Here is a 23,271-nt window from a genome sequence, read left to right as displayed (position 1 = left end):
ACCATGTCATACAAGGTAACTATTACATTACAATACAACTCCACCACATCATACAAGGTAACTATTACATTACAATACAACTCCACCACGTCATACAAGGTAACTATTACATTACAATACAACTCCACCACATCATACAAGGTAACTATTACATTACAATACAACTCCACCACATCATACAAGGTAACTATTACATTACAATACAACTCCACCACATCATACAAGGTAACTATTACATTACAATACAACTCCACCACGTCATACAAGGTAACTATTACATTACAGTACAACTCCACCACATCATACAAGGTAACTATTACATTACAATACAACTCCACCACATCATACAAGGTAACTATTACATTACAATACAACTCCACCACATCATACAAGGTAACTATTACATTACAATACAACTCCACCACGTCATACAAGGTAACTATTACATTACAAATACAACTCCACCACATCATACAAGGTAACTATTACATTACAATACAACTCCACCACATCATACAAGGTAACTATTACATTACAATACAACTCCACCACATCATACAAGGTAACTATTACATTACAATACAACTCCACCACGTCATACAAGGTAACTATTACATTACAATACAACTCCACCACGTCATACAAGGTAACTATTACATTACAATACAACTCCACCACGTCATACAAGGTAACTATTACATTACAATACAACTCCACCACATCATACAAGGTAACTATTACATTACAATACAACTCCACCACATCATACAAGGTAACTATTACATTACAATTAATAACAACTCCACCATATCATTTAATACAACTCCACCACATCATACAAGGTAACTTTTACATTACAATACAACTCCACCACGTCATACAAAGTAACTTTTACATTACAATTAATAACAACTCCACCATATCATTTAACATCACTTTTACATTACAATAACTGACATTGTCCGATACATATAAGGCAGATTACACCCATGTAGATGTTTCTGGAACAAGAGGCCCAGAGCGCCTGTATCACCTACCTAGTTTGTAATGCCAAGTAATGTTCTGAAAACAGGATCATTTTTTCTGTTCTGGAGGATTTTAAAAAATTTACTCTATTTCCGCTTTTGGGCCCTACTCTTTCTGCTCCAGGGACTGGGGTCAGAGCAAAAATTTATACAAATACTGTTCCGGTCCCCTTCCCTGGAGGATGCAGAACTGTGACTAAAAGCACTCGATTTAAACAATTTACCTGTATTTCCCCTATTGGGCTCCGCCTTTCTTGCCCTCTCCGGGTCTGAGCAAAAGTTTATACAAACTATATTACCCCGTCCCCATTAATGTTTCTGGCCAAATTTGGTTACAATCCATGTACAACTCTATAACTAGTAGCGATTTAAAAGGATTTACCTATATTTCCCCTATTGGGGCCCTGCCCACCTGCCCCCGGGGGTCAGAACCAAACTTTATACAAAATCTGTTCCCCCTTCCCCCAAGGTAGTTTCTGGCAAAATTTGATTACAATCCATGTTAAACTCTATGACTATAGTAGCCATTTAAAGGATTTCCCTCTATTTCATTGAAACTCCCCCCCCCCCTTCCTGCCCCTAGGGGTTCATTCCAGTCTAGCCAACCTTTGAAGTGACCATCATTCCAGTCTGGCCAACTTTCCTGTTTTCACACCTTGGTCAGACTTGGTCATACCTGAATGACCATCAGGTAATTAATTATGTTCAAGTTAAAAGTAGTTACTTACGGGGTCTTCCCCGAACACCAACTCTGGTTAGGGTCACTTACCTATATTTATTGTAAGATTTGATTCTACCGTTCATAGTACTGTATTTACATAATATACTTTATTTTCTTTTTTACAACTTATTGGAATGAGGAAACAAACATAATACATGTATATACATATACAGCAATAATGACGCGTCGCAAGATACTGGTGATATTATAATACCTTTCAGTGTAGCTAAACTACATGGTTCTTCATCTTAATAGATACAAGATGGAACAACTTTCCTCTTTTTCTATTCATCTCTTTTACGACTGAAAAAAAAACACTAAAATTTCTGGTATTCTGAGATTGAACTTGCTTTGATTAGTTTTGAAAATATACAGTTATTACTTAATATGAAATTGATTCATATCAAATGAAACGTTACCTATTCTTTGTAAATTCAATTAAACTCTGGGTATACCATGATATGTATTTTGTGCATAAATGAGAAAACAATGCACAACTTTCAAATGTTGAAATCGTAAATAGTGATGTCTCAAAAATGGGTATGTTTATCAATTACTTGTAAAATGGACCTTTACTTTGACAATGTGTGCAGGACAACACCCTGATGGGCTAAATAATTGAACAGTGATATTCTGATGGAAATTCTTTATATTCATGGGAGATATGTTGCCAAATGTTACTTTGGTAGATTTCATGGGGTGATGAATTGAGTTCATCTTCAAACAAATTGAACAAAATGAGCAGTTCATATTCAATTTGTTTCAAGGGGAACTCTATACATAATCCCATGAAATCAACCAAAGCAAGATTCAATCCTTATATTCAATTCAATCGTATTTAATTGACAGATTGGGATATTTTTTATAATGATAAATGTTTCTATTTAAATCACACTCAGACGCACTAAATGTGTGACAAGAGGTCCAATGTATAACACTGTTGTTAATGGTTTTTGTTCGTTCTTTAAAGATGCTCCACCGCCGACAAAGCATAAATGTTATTTTTTATTTGAACAATAATTGGTGTTTAATCATGTATATATATGTCTAATTAACACAAAAAATAATATAAAATAATTTACTTCGCCTTTGGCGCATGCGCAACCAGTAATTGCTTCCATATAAGATATAGTGACACAGATTTTTTCGGGATACAATTAATTATTTTTCATATTTTTAACTTGACGTAAAATTAGAAGCTCAAACTTTTCAATGGTGGTAATGGTGTAAATTAAGTAACTTTTGTAAATGAAGAAAAATACTAAATCGTCTGCTCCTGTTTTTGATAGTGAAAAAATACCATTTGTCAGCGGTGGAGCATCTTTAAATAGTTAATATGTTGTACACAATTTTTCTGATATAAAAATATTTTTGATCAACATGATCCATTTGAATAGCATTTGTTCTGTTTCATGAAGTTAAAACATCAGTTTATACATACATATACGGCTTGATAATTTATTTCATTACAAACCAACATAAACCAAAATTTTATCATTCTTAATCAAATATCGACATCTAATGAATATCTACTAGGATATGGTTTTCCCTGAGGTTTACCTGTGCTGTCAGTGTTGTGCTAGTAGAACCTATGTTGTTTTAGTAAAACACACCTATTCCACCCTGGCCAACCTTTTACCCTACCTGTTTCTCACCTAAAATCCCAAAAGTTGGCTAGACTGGAAGACTTCCCCCCCCCCCCCTAGGGATCAGAACCAAATTTATACAAACTCTGTTCCACTTCCCCAGAGGGTGTTTCATGCCAAAAATCCATACAGAATGCTATGACTAGTAGCAATTTAAATGATTTACCTCTATTTCCAGGCCCCGCCCCTCCTGCCCCCATGGGTTCAGAGCTAAAATTTATACAAACTATGTAATCCCCTTCCCCCAAGGATGTTCCTGGCAAAATTTGGTTACAATCCACGTAGAACTCTATGACAAGTAGCGATTTAAGGAAATGTTGATGGACGAACGCCGTACCATAACATAGTCTCACTGGCCTTTCAGGTCAGGTGAACTAAAAAGTAAACCAAACAATATCATACAATGCATTCAACTTGGTCATTTAAAATAAACAACTAATATCAGCTAAATGATATAAGACATAAGGATAAGCAATATTTTTCATATCAGGATAACAGTTACTATGCATATCCCTACACTGTCTCTGGGGTCAGACCCTATTTTTATGCAAAATTTCTTTTTCTTTTTAAAATATGATTCAGACCAAATTCAACCACAATCAATATAAATCATTTATGAGTAGTAGTGATATTAGTTAAAGCTGAGTAATATGTTGCTGTAGGTATTTTGTAACCACACAGAAGATGGCTCCTTCACTCTCATACAACAGCGATTATATGGAAATGTCAACTTCAACCAACCATGGAATGTTTACGTGAGTGGATTTGGAACTCCTCATGGGGACTACTGGGTCGGACTCAACCAAATCTACTATCTCACCTCAACAGGTAAATAAGATCCAACAGGTGCTATTTATAGCATTACAGCTTCTCAACTACCTCAAGTTCATTAAAAGATGAGCAGGAATGTATTCATCAATTTTTCTGATGAACCGTAAGGTTCAAAGAAAAAAAAGTATTGTAGAATTGAAAAAAGAATTGTAGAAATCAATAATCACACCAGAAACATATATACATAGAGATTGGCAACTCCGCCATTTTTACGATAGGCGGATGTACCTCTATATGTGCTTAGGGTTTTTTAAATAAACTTTTAAATAGTTAAATACAGCAGAATAAATTTGATATGTTATACAAGTTCAGTAATTTTTAGATGGTTTGAATACGATTTTGGATAGAAGAAAATATATTTTAACTTATTTATTAATAAAACAAAATGCACTTCCGGTTTTGAAAATTTGCTGATTTTCATGCTTTCAAAAATCATATTAAATAACATCAATCGGGAAATCTGGTCACATAAAACCATGATATAATGTTTAAACTTTGTATTTATGCAAAAATATCATGTTTAAAAGAATACACTTAAAAGTAGTTAGCCAAGGGAAAATGCTTATAAACCAGAGGTCCTGCTGCCTGTCAACAAAGACAAAGAATGAGTTTCCAATCTCTATGTATATATGTTTCTGAGCACACTGTCAAGGGAGACACTGGTCTTAGTAGAAGCATGCATAAGGTTACATAATGACTACAAATCGTACTACATTCTCCCAAGGCCGTAAGCAAGACTTAATAATACAATATATGACTTGTAATACATTTTGGACATGATCATGGTTATCATTTGTAATATAACTACCAGTATGAGTTAGTTCTAACAAAAAAATAATCAGCTGAATGGATTAGTCATATGGTAAAATACAAGGTAAATGGCTGCAGGACCAAAATATCCGAGTCGTTTGTGACGTTTGACATATTGGACAAGTGCAGGAAAGCTTATTCAGGCAATTTAGAAAGATTTTCCTGCATCTGCATCTTTTTGATTTAAATATTATCAAAGTCAATTAAGTCAAATGTAAGAAAATTTTAATGAAGACAAAAAGACATATAATTCACATATTGCATATTCTATATATTACTTTCATCTTTACTTCACAGGACAAACTAAGATGACTGTATATATGGAGGACTTTAATGGAAACAGAAGAGAGATAACGTACCAATACTTTAAGGTAGAAGGTGCTGACCAATCTTACCGCCTATCTATTGTGAACGCCTACGGAAATGTACCAGACGATCTCAGCTATAACAGCAACTGTTACTTCTACACCTACGATAGGCCAGACCCTCATGGCTGTGCCACCCAGATGACTGCAGGGTGGTGGTATAACTACTGCACCCTGGCACACCCCAATGGCCAGTACTACCCTGGCGGACAATACACTCCAACCACAGGGATGTACAATGGCATTTTCTGGAAGGATTGGCTAGGCTTTGGATACTCTTTGAGATACATAAGAATGACTTTGTCATATTGAGGTGGTCTGTATTGTAAGAGTTATTCCCATTTAGTATTATCACAAAGCTAAAACTGATATCATCTCCTTTGAATGTTAAAGTGCCATCATCTCCTTTATAAATATGGGGCTACATAAAGTGAATTTATCACTGGCAATCTCCCTTTAGTAACAGAATCATACACAGTATGTGCTACCTAAATAGTTATCTCCCCTTAGTTATACAGAACTGTTTAGTTATCTCCCTTTAGTTATACAGAGCTATTTAGTTATCTCCCCTTAGTTATACAGAGCTTTTTAGACATCTCCCTTTAGTTATACAGAGCTATTTAGTTATATCCCACTTGTTATACAGAGCTGCATAAATAATTATCTCCCCTTAGTTATACAGAGCTGTATAGCTATCTCCCCTTAGTTATACTGAGCTACATAGTTATCTCCCCTTGGACTTAGTTATACAGAGCTACATGAACAGTAATCTCCCTTTATTAATAAAGTCATGTATGAAGTCCTGTAGCAATAATATTTAACTCTTTTTGTAGATCAGTTCTGCATCAATAATGATTTCCCTCAAGAAATACAGTTGTGCATCAATAGTAATCTCCCTTGAGTCATGCTCTATGTGCCACATGTAATAGACTATTACTAATTACTTAACAAGAACCCTCTTACTTGCTAAATAGCAGCTGCCTTCATACTACAGCCTGGATATAGTTTCTCATTTAAAATAGTTTTACCATTTCTCCTAAAGTTTACATTACACTAAAAAATTTATGACTAAGAAATCTCATTTTTACTAAACAACATCATTCATTCAAAACGTTATCTAAAGTTTGTACAATAACGCAGTGGTTTATGGTAATATTATTTCTCTGTGATATATATCATCATAAGATCTGAATCTCCAGCACTGTTACATAATTATCAAAATATCACACTCAATTGTTTTCTGAAGTGTGAAATATATCTCCTAAAGGTATGATTTTTTATTGATCAAATATGATCAACCCAACCTATATAATTGAATAAAAACTTCTTGCTTGAAATCTAAAGTCTTTATTTTTATTAATATTCTGACAATACTGTTGGACTTTGACAACTCTCGGCAGTGTCGCATGGTAAAACTATTTGTTATCAGAGTACTGGAATGTATAGAGAACAGTTTTGTCAGAATTAACACAATTTAATAGGGTTATATTACATGTACCTAATAGATTTGATCTGAAGTTAAAGATAATTTTGAAGTACCAGCTGTAGTCTACTGTCTAGGCGACTATTTTGCCCTTCATGTAATTTTGAATGCCATTTAGTCACAATATAGCTGCACTGAAGAAAACTATAGAGATTTTTTTGTATTGAAATATTACTTCAGACAATGTTGTACATCAAATCTTTATCAATACATTGGCAACAGAAAACTACAGGGGGTATTGAAATAAAGATGATACATGTATATACATTAAAGCTGCCTACCTGATACAGTAATATTTTTACTTTCATGTCCCAGATGCCGGCGGTGAACATGACTTTTATCTTCATACTGCAAATAAGATTCAATAAAATCTAATATTGATCATTAACAGGTACTCTGGAGGATTTTAATTGTATTTACAAATAACAGCAATCATCATACAAATTCAGGTTGAGTTACAATCTTATAGAGGTTGACTAAGAAACAACTTATGGCTTTTAAGAACATTGAATGTTTCAGAAAATATTTCAGCAGTGAAACATTTCCTTACAGTCATCATTTCTCTGACTTTATATTAAGGATACCAATAGACAGTGCCGTGATCAGTTAGATACAAACTGTTGTTTAACAAGTTTTATAAAGTAATCTTACCTCCTGCAGATTTTGTGAATTCCCTGTACGTATCAGGATCTCATCTTTGCCTGTGTGGATATTAGCCCCTCGTCCCTTTACTTTGAATAAAAACATGTCCCTGAGTGGATCATCTGTGTGGAGACTGAGGTCAGAGGACATCTCATACCACTCCGAGTCAATCTTCCAGATTATCTCCCCTGTTTTACCACTCAAAATCACTGTCTGTAGATTAAAGAATGCATGATTTATTTTTCATTCATTCACCACTGACACATCTCTGAACGCATGAAATTAAGGTCCTTTGATAAATATACATATCGGATCATAGCTATTTTAAAAACACCAACACAGCAATATCATGAACGTGAAATCATGGACCATTAAAGAGAGATCTCCAAAAAAATATTGATGAATTCATGGATTCTTATTAATTGGAGAATTTGTAGTACAGCATTTGTTTTTCCAGACTGCAATTAAATATAATTGAACATGAAAATCTGATCTGTTCTGTTCTTTCAGCAGTAACTATAAATGAATATGTACACTACTTAAAATATTTTAGTAAATTAATTCATTACCCATGCAAATCATATTCTTTTCATATCTTTTTTAATTCTAACAGGAAAAATTGAGAAATACATGTATAACTTATGATTAATCATCAGTTTTGCACAAGCATTACTTAACAGAAGCATACACTAATTGTAAAATGGATATCTCTTCATTACCTGTGAATGGCTGTATACAGGCCACTGTCCATTACTCCAGTGAGTCATGAAGTCCAGGGTTCCATCACCATCAAAATGACCGGGAGCTGGTGTACTGTTAACCAAAAACAGATAAACAAACTTTGGAGACTAAAGCTGTTTCAGTATGCAACATTTAATCAAGCATATACTTATGTTGGTAGTCAGTAAATAATAGAAGTTTAAAATAAAATTGAAAATAAAAAAATCTTTTATTAGTAATTTTTGGGAAATTAACTGTTTATTTGGATACTTTAAACGTGGTCATATTTTGGCTTATTTGGCATTTGGTATAAAAGCGCCAAAATTCAACACACCAAAATTTGACTACGTAATTTGTTGTTTTTATATAAGGTTCAATACATCTACACAGATTTGATTACATACTGTAGTGAACATGTACTCCCACGTTAAGTGACTCAATCACGTTCTGTATACAGTTAAGGTATATCCTGCCAACCACAAAAACAATACCTGTGCAACTTTCTTTTGTAATAAGACCTAATATAAAGGTGTGTGTTTTGAGTGATCACTTCTATTGATGACCAATATTTCAAAGTGTTGTCTTTGTATCAATATGGCTTCAAATCAAAACATATCAATTTTTCATTGTTGAGGGATCTTTGCAAAAATAGGATGAAGCATGTAATTGTTAGTTGTAATTCAGATTTTTTTACAGACTTTTGTTCAGATAAGTGTTATGGACTAATTACAGAACACAGGAAAAACACTCAATTTAAACACATCAAAATTTAACAATCCTATACCGATACAAAAACGCCAAAATTTCATGCCACTAAAAAAATATCCCCATCTACGGTAGTGCTCTGAGAACATTAAGTTTAAATAGAGCTCTTCTTATGACGGCAAAATGGAGGCTCTGCAAAAGCAGAGCTACAATATGCCACATAAATTAAACGTTATCAAACCACTTCTTTATACAAGAGATCCCAGAGGGATCTTGGCGCCCACCAAAGATTGATCTATGTCTGACAAACGAAAGAGGGATCTTTTCTCTGCTTTTCAAACTTACAATTCTTTTTTCTGCTTTTCAAACTTTAAACTAATAAAATCCAAGATGGTGGTCGCAAAATGCAATAGGCAGAACTAGGGTCCTAGAGGAACCTACATAGGATATTTGAGAACAATCCCTTCAATACTTTCTGAGAAATAGCGGTAACAAACTTTAACTATCAAAATCCAAGATGGCCACCGGTCGGCCATCTTGTTGACCGATCAGTCCCAAAATGCAATATGCACAACTGGGGTCCTAGGGGAACCTACATATGAAATTTGAGAAAGATCCCTTCAGTACTTTTAGAGAAATAGCGGTAACAAACTTTAACTATCAAAATCTAAGATGGCTACCTGGCGGCCATCTTGTTGACCGATCAGTCCCAAAATGCAATATGCACAACTGGGGTCCTAGGGGAACCTACATATGAAATTTGAGAAAGATCCCTTTAGTTCTTTTTGAGAAATAGCGGTAACAAACTTTAACTATCAAAATCCAAGATGGCTACCTGGCGGCCATCTTGTTGACTGATCAGTCCCAAAATGCAATATGCACTACTAGGGTCCTAGGGGAACCTACATATGAAATTTGAGAACAATCCCTTCAATACTTTCTGAGAAATAGCCGTAACAAACTTTAACTATCAAAATCCAAGATGGCTGCTTGTCGGCCATCTTGTTGACCGATCAGTCCAAAAATGTAATATGCAGAACTAGGGTCCAAGAGGAACCTACATATGAAATTTGAGAACAATCCCTTCAATACTTTCTGAGAAATAGCGGTAACAAACTTTAACTATCAAAATCCAAGATGGCCACCGGTCGGCCATCTTGTTGACCGATCAGTCCCAAAATGCAATATGCACAACTGGGGTCCTACGGGAACCTACATATGAAATTTGAGAAAGATCCCTTCAGTACTTTCTGAGAATTAGCGGTAACAAACTTTAACTATCAAAATCCAAGATGGCAGCTGGTCGGCCATCTTGTTGACCGATCAGTCCCAAAATGCAATATGCACAACAAGGGTCCTACGGGAACCTACATATGAAATTTGAGAAAGATCCCTTCAATACTTTATGAGAAATAGCGGTAACAAACTTTAACTATCAAAATCCAAGATGGCGGCTGGTCGGCCATCTTGTTGACCGATCAGTCCCAAAATGCAATATGCACAACTAGGGTCCTAGGGGAACCTACATATGAAATTTGAGAAAGATCCCTGCAGTGCTTTCTGAGAAATAGCGGTAACAAACTTTAACTATCAAAATCCAAGATGGCTACCTGGCGGCCATCTTGTTGACCGATCATTCCCAAAATGCAATATGCACTACTAGGGTCCTAGGGGAACCTACATATGAAATTTGAGAAAGATCCCTTCAGTACTTTCTGAGAAATAGCGGTAACAAACTTTAACTATCAAAATCCAAGATGGCGGCTGGTCGGCCATCTTGTTGACCGATCAGTCCCAAAATGCAATATGCACAACTAGGGTCCTAGGGGAACCTACACATGAAATTTGAGAAAGATCCCTTCAGTACTTTCTGAGAAATAGCGGTAACAAACTTTAACTATCAAAATCCAAGATGGCTGCCTGGCGGCCATCTTGTTGACCGATCAGTCCCAAAATACAATATGCACAACTAGGGTCCTAGGGGAACCTACATATGAAATTTGAGAAAGATCCCTTCAGTACTTTTAGAGAAATAGCGGTAACAAGAATTGTTAACGGACGGACGGACGGACGGACGGAAGGACGGACGGACGGACGGACGGAAGGACGGACGGACGACGGACCACGGACGAAAGGCGATTTGAATAGCCCACCATCTGATGATGGTGGGCTAAAAACTAGAATGATCTCCATAGTCAGGCTTCTCACCTGTAGGATTCCTGGCCAGGAAAGTCAACAGACCACATGATTTGCAGATCCTTTCCGTTATAGAGTATATTTTTACCATCGTACAATGAGGCCATGATGTCAAAGATGCCATCCCCATCCACATCTACAATGACAGGAGGAACCATTACTCCCTTCGTCGTCCCCCTGGGTAATAGATAAAAATATATCAGATAATCATGTGATATATACCTTACAGTCAAACGGTAATGGTAATAGAAGGCCAGTACAAAATAAAGCTCTCAACTGAACGCACATAACTCCTCATAAGTGTTCCAAAATGAACATAATTTTACAATATACAAAATATAAACTGTCTCTGCTCCAAAGTTTTGGCTGGGAAATGTGTATGCACAAAAGTCAAACATTCCTCAAAAATACATACCCTGAAAGAATGTTGATTTTTATGCATTTTTCATCTAAATATGCAAACTGTTTAAAATGCAGATTATAACTTCCCTTTCTTGATTCTAGAAATGATAATTTGGTTTTAAGAGTTCATCAGAATATGACCTGTTATGGGATGTTATCAGGTCCGCGGTGTAACAGATTGGTTGACCACTGTAACTTACTTGTAGAGTGTGATGATGTGAGTGCTTGGGTGTCTGGACTTATCTGGCCACTGGTTGTATTGTCCTGTTAAGCCTGGTATTAACTTATCATCCTCAGTAACATAGTGGTAGAGGTCAGGTAGAGATATCACCATCAAGTCGCCTGGGAAATACACATACAAGTCGCTCTGATAATCCTAAAATTGCTATAAACAAAGGTTCCTTTGTCTTGGAATTTACCTTGTAACCTTCAACGAACATTAAGGTCATTCATTTCAATCTTATCTTGTAGTCTCTCCTCAACCAGCAGTGTACTTTCTATACCATAATTCTACAGACTCAATATTTAGTCTAAAAGGGCTGTTGGTAATACAGAAACATTTTAACCACGACATGTTATACAGTACCATACAATACCATCTAGTGAGTAAGATGTTTTTCCATGGAAGATCTAGAGCAGTATGATTGCTTAAGTACCTATAATCAAAGATGATCATTAATTTAGTGAACAGAAATAAAGACCTAATTTCTGTACCTGGTATAGTCTCGCCACCACTTCCAAACAATATGTACTGTGAACCATCCTGACAGGTGTACATAACAGGACTAAAATAGGTTTCTTTACTGTCAGGCATCTTAAGATAACGCTGACCCACAGACTCTCCTGTCGCTCCAGACAAAATCAAAAGACGACCAGCACTTCTGTCATGATCCTAAAAACAGAAGCTGTGTAGTTAAGGGGAGATAACCACATTCAGGACTATGTTGTAAATAATGGTTAAAGATTCAGCTGAGATACCTTAAACATTTAGTAGTCTGTAGCATGGTTATATATTGATAACTATAAAGTTTGCTGAAAGAAAGATCTTGACTTTAACTATATTCTAGTTTAAAGGGGGCATATTTGCTTACGTAAGTGTTAAATGACTTCTGGTAAATATGAAATTAATATATAAGGTCCCTTGGTATCTTGATTGAGGAGAAGTCAACGAGGATTTTGGCAAATGATATTGACTTACGGTCAAGGTCATTCAATTGAATAAACCTGATAGCCTTTCATCCCAGCATGTTTAAAAACCTCCTCATTTACTTTTTTATGCCATTTTATTTACCTCTGCCTCCTTCTCAGGGTCACCCCCATTAGCTACCAGAACTTCAGGGATGCCATCACCATTGACGTCTGGTAGAGCTAGGACCTGGAATGCGTTCCATGTCCGGGACATCAAACGAGTATCTCCAAACCACAGTGTCTTACCTACGGAACAGAAGGGCGGTAGTACTTATCATATAATTCACAGTGTATTACCTACAGAACAGAGGGGTGGTAGTACTTGTCATTTAATTCACAGTGCTTAACTACAGAACAGAGGGGTGGTAGTACTTGTCATTTAATTCACAGTATCTTACCTACAGAACAGAGGGGTGGTAGAACTTTTCATTTAATTCACAGTGTCTTACCCACAGAACAGAGGGGTGGTAGTACTTGTCATTTAATTCACATTGTCTTACCTACAGAACAGAGGGTTGGTAGAACTTTTCATTTAATTCACAGTGTCTTACCCACAGAACAGAGGGGTGGTAGTACTTGTCATTTAATTCACATTGTATTACCTACAGAACAGAGGGGTGGTAGTACTTGTCATTTAATTCACAGTGCTTAACTACAGAACAGAGGGGTGGTAGTACTTGTCATTTAATTCACAGTATCTTACCTACAGAACAGAGGGGTGGTAGAACTTTTCATTTAATTCACAGTGTCTTACCTACAGAACAGAGGGGTGGTAGTACTTGTCATTTAATTCACATTGTCTTACCTACAGAACAGAGTGTTGGTAGAACTTTTCATTTAATTCACAGTGTCTTACCCACAGAACAGAGGGTGGTAGTACTTGTCATTTAATTCACATTGTCTTACATACAGAACAGAGGGGTGGTAGTACTTGTCATTTAATTCACAATGTCTTAACTACAGAACAGAGGGGTGGTAGTACTTGTCATTTAATTCACAGTATCTTACCTACAGAACAGAGGGGTGGTAGTACTTGTCATTTAATTCACATTGTCTTACCTACAGAACAGAGGGGTGGTAGTACTTGTCATTTAATTCACAATGTCTTAACTACAGAACAGAGGGGTGGTAGTACTTGTCATTTAATTCACAGTATCTTACCTACAGAACAGAGGGGTGGTAGAACTTTTCATTTAATTCACAGTGTCTTACCCACAGAACAGAGGGGTGGTAGTACTTGTCATTCAATTCACAGTGTCTTACCTACAGAACAGAGGGGTGGTAGTACTTGTCATTTAATTCACAGTGTCTTACCTACAGAACAGGGGGTTGGTAGTACTTGTCATTTAATTCACAGTGTCTTACCTACAGAACAGAGGGGTGGTAGTACTTGTCATTTAATTCACAGTGTCTTACCTACAGAACAGGGGGTTGGTAGTACTTGTCATTTAATTCACAAGCATTAGAAAAAGATACTTATATAATATATTAATTAGAACATAAAAGGTTCTCATTTTATTTTTATTTAAATTATTTCAAAAGTTGAATGAATAATAAAAATTCTGTTATGGTACCATGAATAGCACAAAGTGAGTTATCATCAAATAGCTGACATGAATGCATTATTTGACATATCTAATTGCTATAATTATAAAAAGAATGGCTAATGAAACTCTCCTGAGTAAGTTGATGTTAGGATGTTATCAAAAATAAAACAATCACTTGTCCTTATTTCATCATTAGGTTTTTTTTTCTAAAGACAGAACAAACTGAGTTGATCTACAAAAGATGAACTCCTTAAGACCATGTAATAGTCAATAAGAACAGATAACGATTATGTATCTGTACACAGACCTGTCCGAGAACTAACAGCTTGGACCCCAGCTGGACGCCCACACAATATACAGTCAGTAAGACCGTCCTTGTCCACGTCCACATCTGCACAGTTAATCAGCGTGACAGAGGAATACAGTCGTTCCCTCCAGAGGACCTTCCCATCGTAGCCACGGAGGGCATACAGATAGCCAACACAAGGGTACCCCTCTCCTATAAGGCATTCAGAGTAAAGGCTATTATAAGTATGCACATACATATAGTAATCTCACTTCAATATTTTCACTCTCAAAACTTGTAATAAAATAATATTTACTCATAGGATTATTGGCTATATATTTTTCGGTCTAAAGCATAGAAAATGAAAACGACTGTCCCAATTTTTCCTCATAGTGCATTCTGGTTATATAGAGGGCCTCAATTTATATAGAGTAACCCATTTTTGGAACATAACTTTTCAAGACAACAAGATTTTGTGTTATAATAATAATGATAATAATAATAGACTTTATTTATAGTTGATAACACTATGAGTCAGAGACTCGTCTTCCAAGTGGTCGACATAAAAATATACAATATATACAAGAATATTGTGTTTCTTTTATAGAATCCACTGTCAATGAAAATTAATCAGAATAAAAAGTGCATTTAGTTTAAATATGCATATTTCAATTAATACCTTGTTTTGAACAAAATTCTTTCAGTTTTGCTTCATTTCCTTCAAGTTTTAGGAAGGCTAATGCATTATCTGACGAGGCCGATGCAAAAATAATGTCATCTAGTCCATCTCCATCAACATCTAGCAGCCGTACATTTGATTCAGACATAGAATCCACTAAAACAGACATTTCCAACATTACATCATGTACCATATTCAATCAACAAGCACCTAACATAACAAGTACTGTAACAGTTGTGAATGGAGCAAGTGTTTATTTGATAATCAAGAATCAAGGTTACAGAATTAATGTCTAACATTAATTAGTTACAATAACACACATAACTCACATTTACAGTTATTACAAATTCCTGGGGATCCTTCAAATCCCTTTATATTATGCAGAGTTTGTACTTAGTAAGTAAGCATCATTTACATACCAAACACAGAAATGAAACAAAGTGAGACTTTAGATAGGAACATACCGTACATACTATTGTTTAATTGAAAACTGTTCTTTCCCTGTATTCATATTATCCATTGTACATACCTGGTATGCATAATTGGAATACATGTGTCAAAACACGGCAGTGATTGATTATCAAAACCTACCTGCGTCACGTTTGAAAAGTTAAGATTTCTACTTTTTGGACTTTTTATTGTAATGTCGTAAGTCCCCGTTACACAAGACAATCAAATAAACTCATGTAATGTCTTAAGCTCCCATTACACAAGACAATCAAATAAACTCATGTAATGTCTTAAGTCCCCGTTACACAAGACAATCAAATAAACTCATGTAATGTCTTAAGTCCCCGTTACACAAGACAATCAAATAAACTCATGTAATGTCTTAAGTCCCCGTTACACAAGACAATCAAATAAACTCATGTAATGTCTTAAGTCCCCGTTACACAAGACAATCAAATAAACTCATGTAATGTCTTAAGTCCCCGTTACACAAGACAATCAAATAAACTCATGTAATGTCTTAAGTAAATTCATGTAATGTTAAGTCCCCTTACCAGACAAATCAATTCATTAATGTCTTAAGTCCCCGTTACACAAGACAATCAAATAAACTCATTATGTCTTATGTTACACAAGACAATCAAATAAACTCATGTAATGTCTTAAGTCCCCGTTACACAAGACAATCAAATAAACTCATGTAATGTCTTAAGTCCCCGTTACACAAGACAATCAAATAAACTCATGTAATGTCTTAAGTCCCCGTTACACAAGACAATCAAATAAACTCATGTAATGTCTTAAGTCCCCGTTACACAAGACAATCAAATAAACTCATGTAATGTCTTAAGTCCCCGTTACACAAGACAATCAAATAAACTCATGTAATGTCTTAAGTCTTACACAAGACAATCAAATAAACTCATGTAATGTCTTAAGTCCCCGTTACACAAGACAATCAAATAAACTCATGTAATGTCTTAAGTCCCCGTTACACAAGACAATCAAATAAACTCATGTAATGTCTTAAGTCCCCGTTACACAAGACAATCAAATAAACTCATGTAATGTCTTAAGTCCCCGTTACACAAGACAATCAAATAAACTCATGTAATGTCTTAAGTCCCCCGTTACACAAGACAATCAAATAAACTCATGTAATGTCTTAAGTCCCCGTTACACAAGACAATCAAATAAACTCATGTAATGTCTTAAGTCCCCGTTACACAAGACAATCAAATAAACTCATGTAATGTCTTAAGTCCCCATTACACAAGACAATCAAATAAACTCATGTAATGTCTTAAGTCCCCGTTACACAAGACAATCAAATAAACTCATGTAATGTCTTAAGTAAATTCATGTAATGTCTTAAGTCCCCGTTACACAAGACAATCAAATAAACTCATGTAATGTCTTAAGTCCCCGTTACACAAGACAATCAAATAAACTCATGTAATGTCTTAAGCCCGTTACACAAGACAATCAAATAAACTCATGTAATGTCTTAAGTCCCCGTTACACAAGACAATCAAATAAACCATTAATGTTAAGTCCCAGTTACACAAGACAATCAAATAAACTCATGTAATGTCTTAAGTCCCCGTTACACAAGACAATCAAATAAACTCATGTAATGTCTTAAGTAAATTCATGTAATGTCTTAAGTCCCCGTTACACAAGACGATCAAATAAACTCATGTAATGTCTAGTAAGTCCCCGTTACACAAGACAATCAAATAAACTCATGTAATGTCTTAAGTCCCCGTTACACAAGACAATCAAATAAACTCATGTAATGTCTTAAGTCCCCGTTACACAAGACAATCAAATAAACTCATGTAATGTCTTAAGTCCCCGTTACACAAGACAATCAAATAAACTCATGTAATGTCTTAAGTCCCCGTTACACAAGACAATCAAATAAACTCATGTAATGTCTTAAGTCCCCGTTACACAAGACAATCAAATAAACTCATGTAATGTCTTAAGTCCCCGTTACACAAGACAATCAAATAAACTCATGTAATGTCTTAAGTCCCCGTTACACAAGACAATCAAATAAACTCATGTAATGTCTTAAGTCCCCGTTACACAAGACAATCAAATAAACTCATGTAATGTCTTAAGTCCCCGTTACACAAGACAATCAAATAAACTCATGTAATGTCTTAAGTCCCCGTTACACAAGACAATCAAATAAACTCATGTAATGTCTTAAGTCCCCGTTACACAAGACAATCAAATAAACTCATGTAATGTCTTAAGTCCCCGTTACACAAGACAATCAAATAAACTCATGTAATGTCTTAAGTCCCCGTTACACAAGACAATCAAATAAACTCATGTAATGTCTTAAGTCCCCGTTACACAAGACAATCAAATAAACTCATGTAATGTCTTAAGTCCCCGTTACACAAGACAATCAAATAAACTCATGTAATGTCTTAAGTCCCCGTTACACAAGACAATCAAATAAACTCATGTAATGTCTTAAGTCCCCGTTACACAAGACAATCAAATAAACTCATATGATGTCTTAAGTCCCCTTTACACAAGACTAAGTCCCAGTTACACAAGACAATCAAATAAACTCATGTAATGTCTTAAGTCCCCGTTACACAAGACAATCAAATAAACTCATGTAATGTCTTAAGTCCCCGTTACACAAGACAATCAAATAAACTCATGTAATGTCTTAAGTCCCCTTTACACAAGACAATCAAATAAACTCATGTAATGTCTTAAGTCCCCGTTACACAAGACAATCAAATAAACTCATGTAATGTCTTAAGTAAATTCATGTAATGTCTTAAGTCCCCGTTACACAAGACGATCAAATAAACTCATGTAATGTCTTAAGTCCCCGTTACACAAGACAATCAAATAAACTCATGTAATGTCTTAAGTCCCCGTTACACAAGACAATCAAATAAACTCATGTAATGTCTTAAGTAAATGTCATGTAATGTCTTAAGTCCCCGTTACACAAGACAATCAAATAAACTCATGTAATGTCTTAAGTCCCCCCGTTACACAAGACAATCAAATAAACTCATGTAATGTCTTAAGTCCCCGTTACACAAGACAATCAAATAAACTCATGTAATGTCTTAAGTCCCCGTTACACAAGACAATCAAATAAACTCATGTAATGTCTTTAAGTCCCCGTTACACAAGACAATCAAATAAACTCATGTAATGTCTTAAGTCCCCGTTACACAAGACAATCAAATAAACTCATGTAATGTCTTAAGTCCCCGTTACACAAGACAATCAAATAAACTCATGTAATGTCTTAAGTCCCCGTTACACAAGACAATCAAATAAACTCATGTAATGTCTTAAGTCCCCGTTACACAAGACAATCAAATAAACTCATGTAATGTCTTAAGTCCCCGTTACACAAGACAATCAAATAAACTCATGTAATGTCTTAAGTCCCCGTTACACAAGACAATCAAATAAACATGTAATGTCTTAAGTCCCGTTACACAAGACAATCAAATAAACTCATGTAATGTCTTAAGTCCCCTTACACAAGACAATCAAATAAACTCATGTAATGTCTTAAGTCCCCGTTACACAAGACAATCAAATAAAATCATGTAATGTCTTAAGTCCCTGTTACACAAGACAATCAAATAAACTCATGTAATGTCTTAAGTCCCCGTTACACAAGACAATCAAATAAACTCATGTAATGTCTTAAGTCCCCGTTACACAAGACAATCAAATAAACTCAAACTTGTCTGATAATCCTATAAAGCACTGGAATTTAAATATCTAATTAACCAAACCCACTATTTTTGTATCTCTTGTCTATGATACTTACACAATCCATCAAATGTTCTATTCCAATTTTTTGACTGATTGCCAACCTTGGACTGATTATTGAGAGTTCCTATTGGGATCCCATGGCTGACCTGAGATGAAGATGAATTAATAGCTGCAAAAATCACAAGAGATACCACAAGGACCAGCACGAGGATAAACAAGACAAGGGAGATGATCTGACATGCCGAGAGAGGTTTTCTCCTCTTGTGCTTGCGATGCTGTAGAGATGGTGGTTTTAAGCCATTTTGTGGAGGCAGGAGTTTCAGTTCTAAATCGCCATAATGTGTAGAATCTTTAATAAAAATGTCATCATCTGAATCATCACTCAGCATCAAAGGCACACGAGTATATTCCATCAATGGTGTGAGCGTCTCTGGGGTCCTATAATGATAAAAATCAAATCAGAAAAAAACATAATCCTATCTATCCTTTCAATCATTAATGATCATACTTCCTGGTCAGCACATACAATATTATAAGACTCTTTCATAAGTGGATATGAAGGATATAGGGATATTCTACCCGAGGATCACAATATGTAGTAAAACCTGAGGCTTGCCGAGGGTTTTGCAACATTTTGTGATCCCGAGGGTAGAATATCCCTATCCTTCATATCCACTTATGAAAGAGTATTTTTCTTTCATACCTCGACGTTTTATTGCAATTTTACAACTATAATATCCCGCCATTTTGAAATAAATTCGAAGAAATCCACGACTGAAAGTCAATTTTCAATTCAAGAAAAATTAGGTGATACTTTCAACACAAATTCCGTTGTTTGCATCTTTTATAGTAAAACCAGTCATATTTGTCAAAAAAAATGTTAAAATTTTCCTGAGGAAATAGAGATTTTGTTGACGCTGTGACGTCACAAGGCTTTGTTGCATGGGTAGCCATGCAATAAAGGCTCAGGCGACATGAGTGTATTGCCCTGGACCAGCCAGTATTACGCGTGTAGGTATGAAAGAAAACTCAGTCTTACAGTAGGCCTAATACATATAATGCAGGATTCAGTGAAATGAAAATATTTAAAGTTATTAAACGTTTTTATCATTTTTATATAACACCATCACTAGCCTAACATTGTACATTTTCACTCAAAAAAAAAAGACTATGGTAAGTCCATTGTCTCATTTTTTTAATAATATTCACAAACTAGATCACTTCCATTGGTTACTATGGGGTTAAAATATTCAATGCTGGCACATGATCTTATATATTGTCATATCATGGTGACAGCAAGGACAAATATTTGTTTTTCAGTACCTTCCAAAAATAAGTGGTATTTTTTTCAGTTTACCAAAAAAAACCTGAAAAAACATTGACCTTACCCAATGTTGGAACTGGAAGAAAACATGGCACATGATCTTGCACAGTACACGATAATCCAATTTTAATCATATTATGACATTCAATTTATTTAGCTGACCATTCAAATTTCAATGGAAAATAAAATAATTGAATCATAAATCAGTTTGCAATTTTTAAAAATGTCAACTAAAAAAATGTTGGCGACTTTTTAAATCAGAAGTCACCTTCTGCCATTCTTCCACTATCGCTACATGGTAACATGATACGTCTGCATCTTAGACTGAAAACTAAGATTGTATTAGAATCTTCATTCCCAAATCTATATTTTTCATGTCTGAATAAGTTTGTTAGTTTATCAAAATTAGCTGAAATTACAAGTGCGCATGACTATGCATGTGTAGTGCAAGATCATGTTCGTTTCCTGTAATACAAAATATTGTTTAATCATAACATTTACACTGAATGGTCCAATGCATGGATACAATCAACAGAAAAGACATGTATGTAGTAAAACACATTTATAACGAACCTCTACAGACCCACAATTTCATATCTTTATAAGCATTGTTCTCAATACACACTTACAAAAATCGTACAGAAACCTTGATGGGGAATGATATTGACTACTTTATAACCAGCTGTGTGTTTGTTATAAACTTGTTTTACTATAATGATATAAATTGTCATTTTACAACAAAGTGAGACGATAGAAATCTTCAGTTCTGACTTTTACAAAGAAACAGGGCCTTAAATCAGGTGTAACTGACAATCTGAAAGTTATTATCAATTGTAGATGTATTTTTAAGAAACATTCAATTGTTTTGTTTTGCACTTAATTGAAGTGAAACAGGGTTTGTGTTCAATAGGTATTTGGCAAATCTTACCAGTTTTGAATCCAACACCAGCCAGGTTACACGTGTCTTATTTATACCTATTATACTATTATTTAGTGCTCCAGTTAAGATGGGTACACAGATAAAATACCCATTAAAATTGGTTGATTACCCCTAAATATTGTATAAACATATGTACTAATTACCCTTACAATATTTGTATGATGGAACCCATTTATCAGGCACTTAGCTGCCTTATAAACACATAAGCCTGTAAATGCACATCTTTTTCTTAAGTATGTATTAAAGTTGAAAAATTCCAATATTTATAGAGGTACATTTGGAATTTTCTGATCAGTAACTTTGGAGTTTTATGTGTATGCTTTTGTGAAACTTGTTTTAGAATGAGTATACCAGGTGTAAAAGTGACAGTCTATACATTGTAAAAGCATTGGAAATTATTATAAAAACTGTGTATTGTTTTACCTGATTATATTCAAGACTAGCCAAACATGCCTCCGTATCAACAGCAAAGGAAAAGTGTAGGTCAAAAAGCTACTTTAGTGAAATTAGGTCTCTAGAGATAATTATATTAGAGATAATTTTATGGAGAATGTAAGTGTTTGAGTTTGTATGTGGTGATGCTAAGCTCTGTAGATGTGGATTAGTCAACCTAAATGAAATGAGTGTATCAATAAATACCAACAAAAAGAAAAGGAACTCATGTTAACAGACAGATGATTTGGTCTATTAGTGGATATGTATTTTGTACTCACATACATTTTGGAAACAAGTTTCTGTGGTGATATCATAGCATGAACAATATGAAAATAAGAAATAAAGATGTTACCTATATATTAAGGGATGATCTGAATTTTGCTTATTCTAAATTGCGAACAGATCTTCTTGCTAACAGAGGAGATAAATTTTGTATCTGCCAAGTCAGTATAAGCGCATATTCATTGAACACTTAGGATCTAAGATAACATACCTACCTGAAATAATATTTTAAAATGAATTCATTAACTAATAACGTCACAAGACTAAAACATATTTTATAGACCCTACAGATGTATCAGCATGACCCATTTGGTGTTAACAATTTTGCATAATGGTAGATTACGCAAATCCTGTCAAAAGCGACCAAATGACCTTATTTGAAATCTCGATTTTAATTTTTTTTCCCAGGTGAGACTCCCTCAGACCCCCTTCTCATGCCTTTTGCGCTTGCATCAAAAAAGTGCTTGCACATCCAATACCCTTCAACAAGGATTTATAAGTGAGAAGGATTCGTGACTGTCTCTTTACATTACTAAACACCACGCGAGACGCCTGTGTACCGGGAATAAAAAACATTTCTCTCATCAAATACTTGTCTTATCGAGTCAAACGAAACACCAATGTAAAGTTTATTAAATTTCACAACATTTATTACTTGTTTTAAGGTCGGAAGATTTATAGGTCTTAAAGGGAAAATTCAGTGTAAAAGAACATTAAAATGTGTACATATATCAGGGGAAAAACCCAGTTCTAATGGAAATTAGATCAGTCCATATTACTGTGATATGCCAGAAAAGCCCATGTTGGTGAAATG

General features: G+C 35.0%; 2 protein-coding genes across 2 annotated transcripts in view; one reads left to right on the top strand and one right to left on the bottom strand.

Moving 5' to 3' along the window:
• The window catches only part of LOC138322854 (protein FAM234B-like), a 43,564-nt gene that overhangs the window by 19,314 nt on the left and 979 nt on the right, over positions 1 to 23,271 (bottom strand). Inside the window, exons 2-11 of the mRNA XM_069266998.1 lie at positions 19,532 to 19,914; positions 15,247 to 15,402; positions 14,589 to 14,780; positions 12,838 to 12,980; positions 12,261 to 12,438; positions 11,747 to 11,888; positions 11,157 to 11,321; positions 8,243 to 8,336; positions 7,533 to 7,736; positions 7,163 to 7,229 (exon numbers count right to left, since the gene is read on the bottom strand). Of these exons, the coding sequence (XP_069123099.1) occupies positions 7,163 to 7,229; positions 7,533 to 7,736; positions 8,243 to 8,336; positions 11,157 to 11,321; positions 11,747 to 11,888; positions 12,261 to 12,438; positions 12,838 to 12,980; positions 14,589 to 14,780; positions 15,247 to 15,402; positions 19,532 to 19,889 (1,699 nt within the window). The 5' untranslated portion in view covers positions 19,890 to 19,914. The remainder of the gene's footprint in view (positions 1 to 7,162; positions 7,230 to 7,532; positions 7,737 to 8,242; positions 8,337 to 11,156; positions 11,322 to 11,746; positions 11,889 to 12,260; positions 12,439 to 12,837; positions 12,981 to 14,588; positions 14,781 to 15,246; positions 15,403 to 19,531; positions 19,915 to 23,271) is intronic.
• On the top strand, positions 666 to 6,735 carry LOC138322857 (ficolin-2-like). The gene is made up of 3 exons (XM_069267002.1): positions 666 to 688; positions 4,055 to 4,220; positions 5,331 to 6,735. The coding sequence occupies exon 3, from the start codon at positions 5,342 to 5,344 to the stop codon at positions 5,708 to 5,710; it is 369 nt and encodes a 122-aa protein (XP_069123103.1). The 5' UTR covers positions 666 to 688; positions 4,055 to 4,220; positions 5,331 to 5,341; the 3' UTR covers positions 5,711 to 6,735.

The sequence above is a fragment of the Argopecten irradians genome, chromosome 5, assembly GCF_041381155.1.
Source record: "Argopecten irradians isolate NY chromosome 5, Ai_NY, whole genome shotgun sequence".
Lineage (NCBI taxonomy): Eukaryota > Metazoa > Mollusca > Bivalvia > Pectinida > Pectinidae > Argopecten > Argopecten irradians.
The sequence above is the reverse complement of the archived record's forward strand: the minus strand, read 5'-3'. Positions and strand labels throughout refer to the sequence as shown.

Bases quoted from the DNA above. Each gene is read 5' to 3' on its own strand.
- LOC138322857 (XM_069267002.1), top strand. From the start codon at position 5,342: ATGACTGTATATATGGAGGACTTTAATGGAAACAGAAGAGAGATAACG.